This window comes from Bison bison, unplaced genomic scaffold (assembly GCF_000754665.1).
Source record: "Bison bison bison isolate TAMUID 2011002044 unplaced genomic scaffold, Bison_UMD1.0 scf7180017864191, whole genome shotgun sequence".
Classification (NCBI taxonomy): Eukaryota; Metazoa; Chordata; class Mammalia; order Artiodactyla; family Bovidae; genus Bison; species Bison bison.
Window position 1 is genome coordinate 1,675,590 of NW_011494763.1, and position 12,748 is coordinate 1,688,337.

The window sequence follows — 12,748 nt, forward strand, 5'->3', positions numbered from 1 at the left end:
GGACAAAAGCCAGTAGAGGGATGAAAGAAACCCCAAATAGATCTTCTTTGAACTGATTTGTATCAGAGTTATAAACAGTTCAAGGCATGAAACAAAAGCAGACGGGTAGGCACTGTTGCTGAAGACGAGAGGAAAGCACAATCGTCCCTTTCTTTCCCACCTCTGTCTTTTTTTTTCTCATCCAGCTCCTCAAAGCAGACACCGTAGGAGGTGGGAGCACTCACCGTAGAGGCTGTTGTGCTCTCACAGGCCTGCACACGGCTCCCTGCCCGCGGCCACCCCTTGTATTGTCACAAAGCACATTTTATAATGCAAATCACTGTCTACTACATGCCTCATTATTTTCCTCTCTGAATAAAATATGAATACATCAATTATGTGTTCTTCTATTTCTAAATGCATACCCTTGTAGCACTGACCTCTTTCGGCTTTTATAGTTTTCAGAACGTTCCTGACATTTGTCAGCTGGGTTAGTCCCGAACCTTTCTAACCCAGTCTCTTATTATTTCAGCACTTTTCACACTTTCTCTCCCATCTAATTAGTCTGGCCTCCAGGCAGGCTGGGAGGGAGCTCGCACGCCGGGCCCCCGCACTCACCACTGCTTGTAATCCGCGTCACAGTTGCAGTAGTATTTGGGGTCTGTGCAGTTGCGCTCGATGCCGCAGGCACATTTCTGGATTCCAGGCCCAGAGCCTCCCCAGTAGTAGTGCTTCTCGTTGGCTTTGCCAACCCACCAGGTGTAAGGGCTTCCATCTGCAAGAAAGGGGAAAAGCACACTGAGATGGGACCTGCACCCAGCCACTACCACGCCACAGTCACATCCCCCCAAGCCAGGAGCCGCGGCTCTCTGATACCCTGAACACCACTCAGCCCTCTTAGAAGTCAGGGCCTTTCAATAATAGGGAAATGCAATAAGAAACTTCAGAGGGAATGGTAAGCTCAAGCTTTCCCACCAGGGTAAGTACCTCTCCCTCTGAAAGATTTTACATTCAAGCTCCAGGAGTTAAGAAGCCTGTTCTGTAAAGTGGCTGCCCAGATGGGGCATACCCACAAAGTAGGAGGGTGTGTGTGCCATGCATCGGTTCTCAAATGTACAACTAGGTTCATGGCTACTTGTGCTTTTCCATGAAAGCACAGTCATGGAGATGACAGACGATCAGAGCTAAATGTGGACTTTCATCATGCCTTAGTATGATCTTATTTTACAGGTAAGCAACCTAGGTGCAGGAAGGTTAAGTGATTCTTTCAATTACACAGCAGAGCAGCTCCCAGACTGGAAGTTTGACACTTTTTCTCATAAGACATTGAACAATGCTCATTATACCATCCTATTTTGCTTTATTATTTGGCCTAATACTCACCCATTCATTTACTCGTCAGACATCCTATTGCGTTTCCTTTATGTGTCAAACGTTATAAGAAACTCAGCAGGAACATGGAGGAAAAGATACAGATTGAGTGTGAAATTTAATTTTGGAGAGTAGGTGAGGAAAGGAAGTTTCCTAGAAGAGGGAACTAGAGCTATGTCTTGGTAGTTAGGTTACCCAGGTGGATAAGGATGTAAATGAGACAAGGAGCGCTAGGCAAAGGAGAAAGAGTGTAAAGTTCTATACAGAGCACGCATGTTCACTGATGGTAGAACAGGGATGAGAGAGAAATCTGAGAGGGAAGCAGGGTAGGTCGCATCAGACAGTGGGTGAGGGCCGTAGCACAACAAACTTTGTCCAAATAAAGCTATTTTGCGTTGGTTTATTCTTGCTTTTCAGTGTTGATTTCCTCCATTTTAAGAAAGCTGAACTTCATTCTGAAACTAATGGGAAACCATTGAAGTATTTTAAGCAGGGCATTTTCATGGTCACGTTTGTGTTTGTAAAGATCTGCAGTGAGATGAAAGGCAGATTTCGGGGGATGGAGTCATGGAGGCCAGATGTGATGCTTCTGTGTTAATACCAAAGAGAAATAACAAGATCGCAGTGAAAATGGAGAGGCAGAGAACATGCAAAGTGATGAAGGAGGTACAACTGGCTTGGGACTATTGGGATTTGGGTGGGGAGACGGTGTGTGGATTAATCCCAGATTTCCGGCTCAGGTGACTAAGAGGATGGTGATGTGCTTCACCATCCAGTAGATCACAGGGAAGAAGATGAGAAATCTAGAGAATGAAGAAGAAAGGATGATGACCCTCGTACACGAAGTGGGCAACTGGCTCTCAGAGACGGGGTCTCAGGAGCATTCTCTGGGCTGAAAATCCCCTTTTAGGAGCCATCAGCCTAAATCACTGGCAGCAGGAGAGAAGTCACTGGAATCTTTTGGATTCCAGCAGCATTTAGAGAACAGAAAAAAGGAGGAGCAAGAAAGAAGATAGTCTGAGAGGGTGGAGGAGAAACAAGTAAAGAATTTCCATAAGAGTGGTGTGGTCGGCATCGTCAGATTTGATAGCAGAGTTCATTAAGATGAAGGTTTTAACTTTCCCTTTTCATTTGACAGCTATACGGTGTTTGTTGAGAGGAGTTTCAGGGGAATAATGGGAAGAAGTGGCTAGGCAGCAGCAGGCAGAGGAGGGAAGGACAGAGAAAGCTGCCCTTGCAGGAGGCTGGGAACTGAACAGAATCTGGTGGAAGCCGTGTGGCCAGTGAACCTGCACTCCACAGTTAAAATCCCCACGTGTGCGGCTACAATCCCATTCTAATCACTCACCACCCTCTCAGCGTGTCGGGTGCACACTTGTCTCAAGCACACATCTGTGCATGTGCTTGTGCTTAGAAATAAAACATTTTTCACTCTGTAAGCTGTCATCTAAACCAGAGGTGCCCCAAATTTCTGGTGCCAGGGACTGGTTTCATGGAAAACGACCTTCCATGGATTGGGGTTGGAGGCGGATGCTTTGGGGATGATAAAAGTGCATTACATTTATTGCACACTTTATTTCTGATATGACTACATGTGTGTTAGTTGCTGAGTCGAGTCTGACTCTTTGCGACTCCATGGACTGTAGCCGGCCAGGCTCCTCTGTCCATGGATTGCCAGGCAAGGATACTAGAGTGGGTTGCCATTTCCCTCTCCAGGGGATCTTCCAGATCCAGGGATCAAACCCAGGTCTCTTGCATTGTAGGTGGATGCTTTACTGTCTGAGCTACTAGTGAAGCCCACAGTACATAATGACAGAAATCAGACATGGGATCGCAGAGGCTGGGACCCCTGAACAGTCAACAGCACCTAAGCAAGTAACACAGTAAAGGAAGAAAGAGCCATACTGGAACTGTGTAAAAACTGCTGCTCCGTCTTCTCAGAGATGCCAGTAGGTCTTCATGTTTGCTTATTTTTTTAGAGGTAGGTGATTTAAAGTTATAAAACTGTACTGAGAGTTCAGGCTTGTTGTAATGAATGGAGTAAAAACTCTGAACTTGGAAAGGAACTATTCAGGTATTCTCTAACTCCATACAAATTTCCAGATTTTCTAGTTGCATTGACTTAATTTGGAAAAGTTAACTATTTATCCCTTCGCCAGATCATTTTTGGCCCCTGATTTTTAAGAACTACATTAGACTTGAACTGGCCAATAGTGGAGAGGGTGATTTCAGCACCATGCTCTGAAGGGAGAAGAAGCTAGCTCTTCCATTCTGAAACCCTGCCTCCCAACCTGCTGGGGCCTGTCCCAGTGTACAGGGGGCTGAGTTTTCTTTTTACAGCCAAGCTTTCTTGTTCCAGAAAAACATCTATTTCTGCTTTATTGACTGTGCCAAAGCCTTTGACTGTGTGGATCACAATAAAATGTGGATAATTCTGAAAGAGATGGGAATACCAGACCACCTGACCTGCCTCTTGAGAAACCTGTATGCAGGTCAGGAAGCGACAGTTAGAACTGGACATGGAACAACAGACTGGTTCCAAATAGGAAAAGGAGTATGTCAAGACTGTATATGGTCACCCTGCTTATTTAATTTATATGCAGAGTACATCATGAGAAACCCTGGGCTGGAAGAAGCACAAGCTGGAATCAAGACTGCCAGGAGAAATAACAATAACCTCAGATATGCAGATGACACCACCCTTATGGCAGAAAGTGAAGAACTAAACAGCCTCTTGATGAAAGTGAAAGAGGAGAGTGAAAATGTTGGCTTAAAGCTCAACATTCAGAAAACTAAGATCACGGCATCTGGTCCCATCACTTCATGGCAAATAGATGGGGAACAGTGGAAACAGCAGCTGACTTTATTTTTCTGGGTTCCAAAATCACTGCAGATGGTGACTGCAGCCATGCAATTAAAAGACGCTTACTCCCTGGAAGGAAAGTTATGACCAACCTAGATAGCATAATAAAAAGCAGAGACATTACTTTGCCAACAAAGGTCCATCTAGTCAAGGCTATGGTTTTTCCAGTGGTCATGTATGGATGTGAGAGTTGGACTATAAAGAAAGCTGAGTGCTGAAGAATTGATGCTTTTGAACTGTGGTGTTGGAGAAGACTCTTGAGAGTCCCTTGGACTGCAAGGAGACTTGCAACCAACCAGTTCATCCTAAAGGAGATCAGTCATGGGTGTTCATTGGAAGGACTGATGTTGAAGCTGAAACTCCAATACTTTGGCCACCTGATGTGAAGAGCTGATTCATTTGAAAAGACCCTGATGCTGGGAAAGATTGAAGGTAGGAGGAGAAGGGGATGACAGAGGATGAGATGGTTGGATGGCATCACCAACTTAATGGACATGGGTTTGGGTGATCTCTGGGAGTTGGTGATGGACAGGGAGGCCTGGCGTGCTGCGGTTCATGGGGGTCTCAGAGTCAGACATGACTGAGCGACTGAACTGAACTGAACTGACTGTCTTGCTTCTCCCTTCTCTTTCCATCAGAGCAAAGGAACATATCCAATTTCTGATGCTTTTTAATATTGGAACCTTGGCCGATAATAAACTACTCTTGTTTTCTTTTGATGCAGTCAAGAGTTAAAAAAATAATGCTTAAAAATTGCATTTATGGAAACAATAAAACCTGAGCCGGGTCCCTGGTTAGTAAGCTGCATTAGGTCTCTGCTGATTCCATCCCTGGCCGTGTTATAGGAAGAGGACAAAGGTGGATGGTGCCATGCTGACACTGCGAAGGCCCCTGGGGCCTTGCAGGCCATAACCTGTCACTGAAAGTGCAGAACATGACCTAGACTGATTATCCCCTCTCGTCATCACACTGCACCTTTTCAAGCTTACCTAATGCTAAATTCTTTCTCTTAGAAGAAATTTCATTTACTCTCATTGCTTTGGGAAATGAGGGGATACTAACCCACATGGTGAGGGCGAAGAAACCATCAGAACACCTGAAGAACTGAAGTCAATGGGTTACCTGGCAGGAAACACTCTTGTCCTGCCTGTACATGAAATAGGCAAGGCAAGAGTGTGTATCTCAGAATGTCAGTTCAATTTCCGATCGTTCCTTCCAGGCACTAGTAGAAGCAACCTACCACGGTCATATTCTTGTCACAGAGAGTGATGATAAATTGCACAAACCAGAGAAGCTGTGTGGCTCGGGATTCTTTATGAAATCAGGACAACGTCAGTCAAGGGAGCAACCATTATCATCAGCTGCTCCTTTAGCATGGAACTCTGAGAAATGCTCTCTAGGGGAAGCAGAGAAAGATCTAGCTGGTTCCCACCAAACTGACAGGGAGTATCAGGAAGCCTAGGAGAGGGGGTCACACTGTCAAGGTGTCTGGGCCTCTGGTGCTCTAGCAGGAACTCTATGCTCTGCATGGGACCCCGGCTCTGAACCAGCTTCACATGGCAGGCTCAGGTCCTGCAGGGAGGGACTCTTGATAGACATCAAGATGCAATCCAAGAAGATGATCAGCAGTGATCATGTTTCTCGTGTTCTGTGTGAGGAGACACATTAGTGACCAGGAGAGAGGAGTTCAATTTCCCATCTCTTTCCCCTGATCCCCTACCTTTTACTCAAGGCACTTTTGTCATACATTAAAATGTTCCCAGTTAGGGTGGTGCAAAATCAATGTTATTTTGTTCTCCTTCCTAGGAAAATAAGTTAAGTGCAGTACAAAATGTTTTACTTAGCTGTTTTCACATCTCCCAGGAACAGATGAATGCCAATAAGAACAACACATTCCAGAGAAAAATCAAGTTGTACCCTTTGTTATTAGCACTGGCTAATTTGGTTAAATCAAATCATTATAATTTATTAACTTGGCATATATTTTATATTCAGTGAGAAGAGAATGGTTCAACTTGTGTTGAGCAAAGAACTGCCTTATTTCAGTGCTAGGCTAACAAAGTGCTACTTTTTGCTTTACAGATCATTATTTACCTATTAATTGGCTTTGGGGAAAATAAGTTAAAGGTGATAAAAATGGAAAGACTTTTTAAAAGAAAAGAATAAGAAGTGGTGAGAAAAGAAACAATTTAATTATCCAGTGCTAAGAGTTCAAGAATTTCTCTGACCTCGGTATATGAAGATTTTTGCTAACTACATTGAGTAGGAGTAATCCTTGCAACAAGATTATGTACTGATAAACCATATTTGAGGTTAACTAGAAGCTAAATTATGAAAGTGAGTGATATTGTATTAAGATAGCCAGATATGGATTGAATTAAATGTGATCATGGCACTTTGTACTCACTGAAGACCAATTTTATTATGTTGAGGATTCATTATGGGCTGGATGACTGAAGAAGAGAGAAAGAGAAGAGGCAACTTGTTTTCCTCAAATTTAAAGCCAATAGATCTCTGTTATTTTCTCCAGTAACAAGTTGTTTCAGAAACACAAGGGCAAATGCATGGGGACTGCTTGATACAAATGTGGCGCATACCTGTGACTTTCAGTGCATTCTTCAGAACCTCGGAGTTACGCAGAATAACCTAATAATCTACTTATAGAAACAGTATCCTGGCAGAGCTACGGTAAGACCCAGTACTGTCGCTGGACATTTAATTAGTTCCATTCCATCCATTCCTACAGAATGTTAAAAACAATACCAGAAAGGTTTATTGTCTCCAAAATGAAAACTTAAAAGCCTATTTGGAGCTTGATGAAACCTAGCCTTATTATATCTCCTACTATCTGCTTATCTACAAATTACATTAAAGAATCGCAGGGGGCTTTTAGCAGAGGAAAGAGAGCTCTGCTTAGCGTCCCCTGCTCCTTTACTGTGTGCCCTGGGCTCAAGCTATCTGGATTATTTTGGCTATTTGAAGACCCTTATGGTGTAAGATCTCATTCTAAAGAAAGACTCATACTCTGGAAAATCTCCCAATACACTTCCATTCTTACTGCAGCACAACCCAATCATTTTTTCCTATACTTGATAAACAAATTTCAACTGAACACTCGAATCAGACTACAATAATCCATGGTGACAATATGCTTATTAAGTAACCATAGTAATCCGAGACTATGTCCCAACCACTGGTGCTGAAGAAGCTGAAGTTGAATGGTTCTATGATGGTTCTACAAGACCTTCTACAATTAATACCAATACAGTTAATACCAAAAGAAAAAAAAAAGTCCCTTTCATCATAGGGTATTGGAATGCAAAAGTAGGAAGTCAAGAGATACCTGGAATGACAGGCAGGTTTGGCCTTGGAGTACAGAATGAAGCAGGGCAAAGGGTAACAGAGTTTTGCCAAGAGAATGCACTGACCATAGCAAACACCCTCTTCCAACAACAAGAGAAGACTCCACATGGACATTACCAGATGGTCAATATGGAAATCAGATTAATTATATTCTTTGCAGCTGAAGATAGAGAAGCTCTATACAGTCAGCAAAAAACGAGACTGGGAGCTGACTCTGGCTCAGATCATGAACTCCTTATTGCCAAATTCAGACTTAAATTGAAGAACATAGGGAAAACCACTAGGTCATTTAGGTATGATCTAAATCAAATCCCTTATACAGTGGAAGTGATAAATAGAGTCAAGGGATTAGATCTGATAGAGTGCCTGAAGAACTATGGATGGAGATTCATAACATTGTATAGGAGGCAGGGATCAAGACCATCCCCAAGAAAAAGAAATACAAAAAGGCAAAATGGTTGTCTGAGAAAGCCTTACAAATAGCTGAGAGAAGAGGAGAAGCAAAAGGCAAAGGAGAAACGGAAAGAGGTAGCCATCTGAATGCAGAGTTCCAAAGAATAGCAAGGAGAGATAAGAAAGCCTTCTCAAGTAAAGACAACCTTAATTGGTATAATTCTAGACTGTAGGTGCAAAACATTTTGTACTTGGGAGAACCTTCCTCCCAATGCAAATGACCTAGAGAAGAAGGAAGATAAAAGAGCCCTTACCCTAACCTCCAGATTAGGCTGGGAGCAGAGAGGAAATTTAGAGGTGCTATAGCTGCTACTACAGAGCTCTCCAAATAATCTGATAGTTATTAACTTGAAAAATCGAGCAGGCCAGAATCCCTTTTTCCTTTAGTAAGAGGTATGCACAGTCCAAGGGTTGCAGAGCCGTAAAGATGATGCTGACAGCTGTCCTTGACCCCAGCACTGGAAGGAGGAACAGGCCACCAGTTCTGAGTTCTGGGGCTTAAATGGAGGAAGCCTCTCTTCTTCACCATGTGAAACTGGTTCTTAATGCAATCACTTCCAGGCACTGGATCAAGGCAGCCTGTCTCAGGATCCTCAGAGAAAGAGGGGCCTTGGAGGGGATGTCATGGAGTGACTGCTTCTGAGATTTTTCCCTCTAGTGAGAAATTGGTATAGGGAAGGGTTTTCAACTGAGCTAAAATAAGATTCATCTCAGGCTCTTGTGAACCATATAGATTTCCTGGCCTACAGAATGAGAATCTCAGAGGAAAATCTTGAGACCCTGTTACTAATGCCCTGGTGATCCTTATCTTTATCCACACACTGACCTGAGGAAATGACAGAGTGGCTTCAGTTCACAGAATAATTGTCCCCTTGGTGCACCAGTCCAGGACCTGTATTCTAGGTTCAATCTGACGAAGTCATAATAGTACTGATCACAGCAACACCTCCATTTAAAATTTACAGTTATTTTTTCTCTGAATAATTCAGTCACTATAATCCCCCTTTTACTTTTTTTTTGCAATTTCATGACCACAATCCTGAGTCTGAATGCCTTTATTTTACTATTTAGAGTAAGAGCTTTAAAAATAAAATTAAAAATCATGCATCTTGGCTTTTTCATAGGCACAAGAGCCTATCAATTAGCCACCTATAACTTTCCTGAAATCACTTTGCTAAACCAGATAACAATATTATTTTTTGATTTCCAACCATCTAGTTCTAAGTTATGAGAAGGCAATGGCACCCCACTCCAGTACTCTTGCCTGGAAAATCCCATGGACGGAGGAGTCTGGTAGGCTGCAGTCTATGGGGTCGCTAAGAGTCGGACACGACTGAGCAACTTCACTTTCACTTTTCACTTTCATGCATTGGAGAAGGAAATGGCAACCCACTCCAGTGTTCTTGCCTGGAGAATCCCAGGAACGGTGGAGCCTAGGAGGCTGCCGTCTATGGGGTCACACAGAGTCGGACACGACTGAAGTGACTTAGCATAGCATAGTTCTAAGTTGTTCTGTGTTAAGAAAAAGACAAAACAAAGAATGAATCCAGAAATGTCCTGTGGAGTTCATACTGCAGACAGTGATGTGAAGTCGGGAAACTTATAATTTAGAAGTTATCATATAAACATTCAATTTGGCATTAAAGGTGAACATTTTATCTCTCTGTGATTGAATGTCACTAAACTCATTTGATTAGGGCTGAATAGAAATTAATGAAGCTGATTAGCTTCACGTTGCATCTTTCAGAATTACATCAGATTTTACTGTATTTTATTAATTTGAATAGGGACCAAATTTAGAAATGGAGAATTGAAGTTCAGATCAAGATGGACCTGAACTGAAATGCTAATCAATTAAAAATTAATTTCACTGCATAATATTTAAATTTATTTTATTGAATTGAGCTTAATAGATTTCAATCAAGGACTGATTCCACTGAGCAGAATTTGATTGAGTTGAATCAAATCACTTTGAATCCTATTCAAATGAATTAGATTTTGTTAATTTGAATGGAATTGAAGTGGCAGATTAGATGGGAGTTTGTAATTCTGAGCAGTATTAAAGGGAACAGAATAGACCAACTCACTGTAAGTTAACTTGGCCTCGGTTTCTGTAACGGTCTCAGGCCTTCATGTCCCCTCAGCAACTCTGGTTAATCCCTTTGAACCATCGCCCCAGTAACAAATGTGATTAATAATACCAACGTGATCGAATGGAACCACATGCTGTTTGCAGGACACAGGAAAGCACTATTTGAGTTTTTTTTACTGGAAAAACCGTGGCCAATTATTTCAATATTTCTTTTCCTCTTTATAGAACAAATGAAGAAGGAATTAACTGAATTCCAGGAACAATAATTTGTATGAGTACTGGCTGCTCCTTTTATTTTAATTCTCCATTAAATACTGTAGTTATTTGATAAAACATGCCTTCCCTTGGCCTATTATTTATATGGACTGTTTCGATAGGCTGTGCCTTGATTTTATTAATTTTCATTTTATTTTTAAATATAAAACAAGAATCTCATTGGAAAATATGCTGATGCCAGGAAAGATTGAAGGCAGAAGGAGAAGGGGTGGCAGAGGATGAGATGGTTGGATGGCATCACTGACTCATTGGATATGAACCTGAGCAAATTCCAGGAGATAGTGGAGAACAGAGGAGCCTGGCAGGCTATAGTCCATGTGGTTGCAAAGAATCTGACATGAAAAACAGCAACAATAATTATGACAGCTTTGTGCCTTGATTTCTGATAGGGCACACAGAATAAGACAAAAAAAAATGCACATTAAACATCATAGGAGTGGTTCAGACAATGGGTCCTGTGGGATTTTGCAGAAGGGAGTGATTACCAAGGATTAAGGTACATTGGCGAGCCTCCATGAAGACACAGATCTGACTTCAGCTTTTAAGGACAGGTAGGTTCTAGAAAACTGTAAAGAGGATATAAGCCTTTCAGAATCTGAATGTGGGCTAAGGTGTGACGGACGCTAGGAAACATCCAACTCATTTCAGGAAAGTGAAAGTGGCTCGGTTGTGTCCAACTCTTTGCAACCCTGTGGACTATACAGTCCTTGGAATTCTCCAAGCGAGGATACTGGAGTGGGTAGCCATTCCCTTCTCCAGGCGATCTTCCCAAGCCAGGGATCGAACCCAGGTCTCCCGCATTGCAGGTGGATTCTTTACTAGCTGAGCCAAGAGGGAAGCCCATGGTTCATTTCAGGAACCATGGGGCAATCAGTTAGACTGGTGGGGTCAGTGTTGAGAAGCAGAATGTGTGGTTGGAGAAATGATTGTGAGTATTTTCATGATATCTGCACTTCAGTTTTTTTAGTAATGAGAAGTCAAAGTTTTCAATGGATATGAGTCTGAGCCAACTCCAGGAGATAGTGAAGGGACAGGGAAGCCTGGTGTGCTGTAGTCCACGGGGTCACAAAGGGTCAGATATGACTTGGCAACTAAACAACAACAATCTTGTGTTAAGCCACTCTCTACGGACCTGCATTACTACACTCAATCCTGCTGTATTTGGCTGTTTTCTGCACTCAGCTCCCCTGCAGACAGGATGCTGCATCTGGACATCGCTTCTGTACCTCCAGTGCCTAGCGTTTACAGCAGGTAGCTGAGGACTGGCTGTCCCAGCAAGGGGAAGGGTAAAGCTTGATCAACATCAAGGCTTAGTAGGTCACTGATGAACCTGAAGGGCAGTGTCATATTTCAAATAATCAAACTTTAAGAGGTCAAGGTAATGACGATCTAAGGAAGCAGACATGAATGAACAAAATAGGCAAGCCCCATGAATAGGCTTCCATGGGGATTGGTCCAACCAGAAGCATTTGGACCAACCAGAAGCAAGTGCAGATTCTACAAGACAGTGGGGGTTTTGAACATATTTGTGGTCAAAAAATCAAAGAAATTTACAAAGAGGAGAAAATGAAAGCTGTGATGATTGGGCTGGTATTGATCAATAGCTACAATCACTACCATGACTCAGTGTTTCTTCCCAGCAGGTGTTAGCCTGAATCAACCCCACATAAACAGGCCTCTGAGAAGGTCTCAGGCTGGCTTCCTCATCTCCAGCTCACTCTGATGAAGACATTATCAGGGGATTTCTCAAAAAGAACAAGAGGGAAGGGTAAGCCTTAATGCCAAGGCTTCTTGAACTAATCCTGTCTTCTCTACATGTAACAAGTTAAACGAGAAAATAAAAACCGATGACATTAAAATAATTAGCCTTGACCTTTAACCCTGTCATACTACTCTGAGGACAGTACTGTGCTACTATCTGAAAAACATGGGCATCCTTTAACAGCAAAGTAAGTCACTGCTTATATAACGGGCAACCCGAGGTCACAGATCACACCTGCTGTTCAGCGGAGGCAGAATGCTTTTCTTGTTCACAGGGTACCAAACCCGCAGAGTCACTCATTATTCATCCATTACCGGGCCCTCTCCCAGGGAGCTAAGATGCTAAAGCCTTTCTTGACAGCACAGCAGTTAATAAAAGTGGCACAAATTCAAAGTCCTCTGATCTCACAGAAAAACAGTGAAATGACAAAAATTCAGTAACAATAATGTGTCATATTTTTCAAGTGGGTAAAAGTGATGCTTATTCAAACAGCAAAACCTCTAAAATTTGCCCTCCTTTTTTTTCCCTCAACAACAAAAGAATTGACACCAGAGCACAGAAGAATTGTTTCCTTGTAACTATTTAACTA

The 12,748-nt window shown here is 42.5% G+C and overlaps 1 protein-coding gene across 1 annotated transcript in view; it reads right to left on the reverse strand.

The window, feature by feature from the left end:
- The window catches only part of CNTNAP2 (contactin associated protein-like 2), a 909,256-nt gene that overhangs the window by 491,502 nt on the left and 405,006 nt on the right, over window positions 1-12,748 (reverse strand). The window contains exon 5 of the mRNA XM_010843889.1: window positions 598-754. Within this exon, the coding sequence (XP_010842191.1) occupies window positions 598-754 (157 nt within the window). The remainder of the gene's footprint in view (window positions 1-597; window positions 755-12,748) is intronic.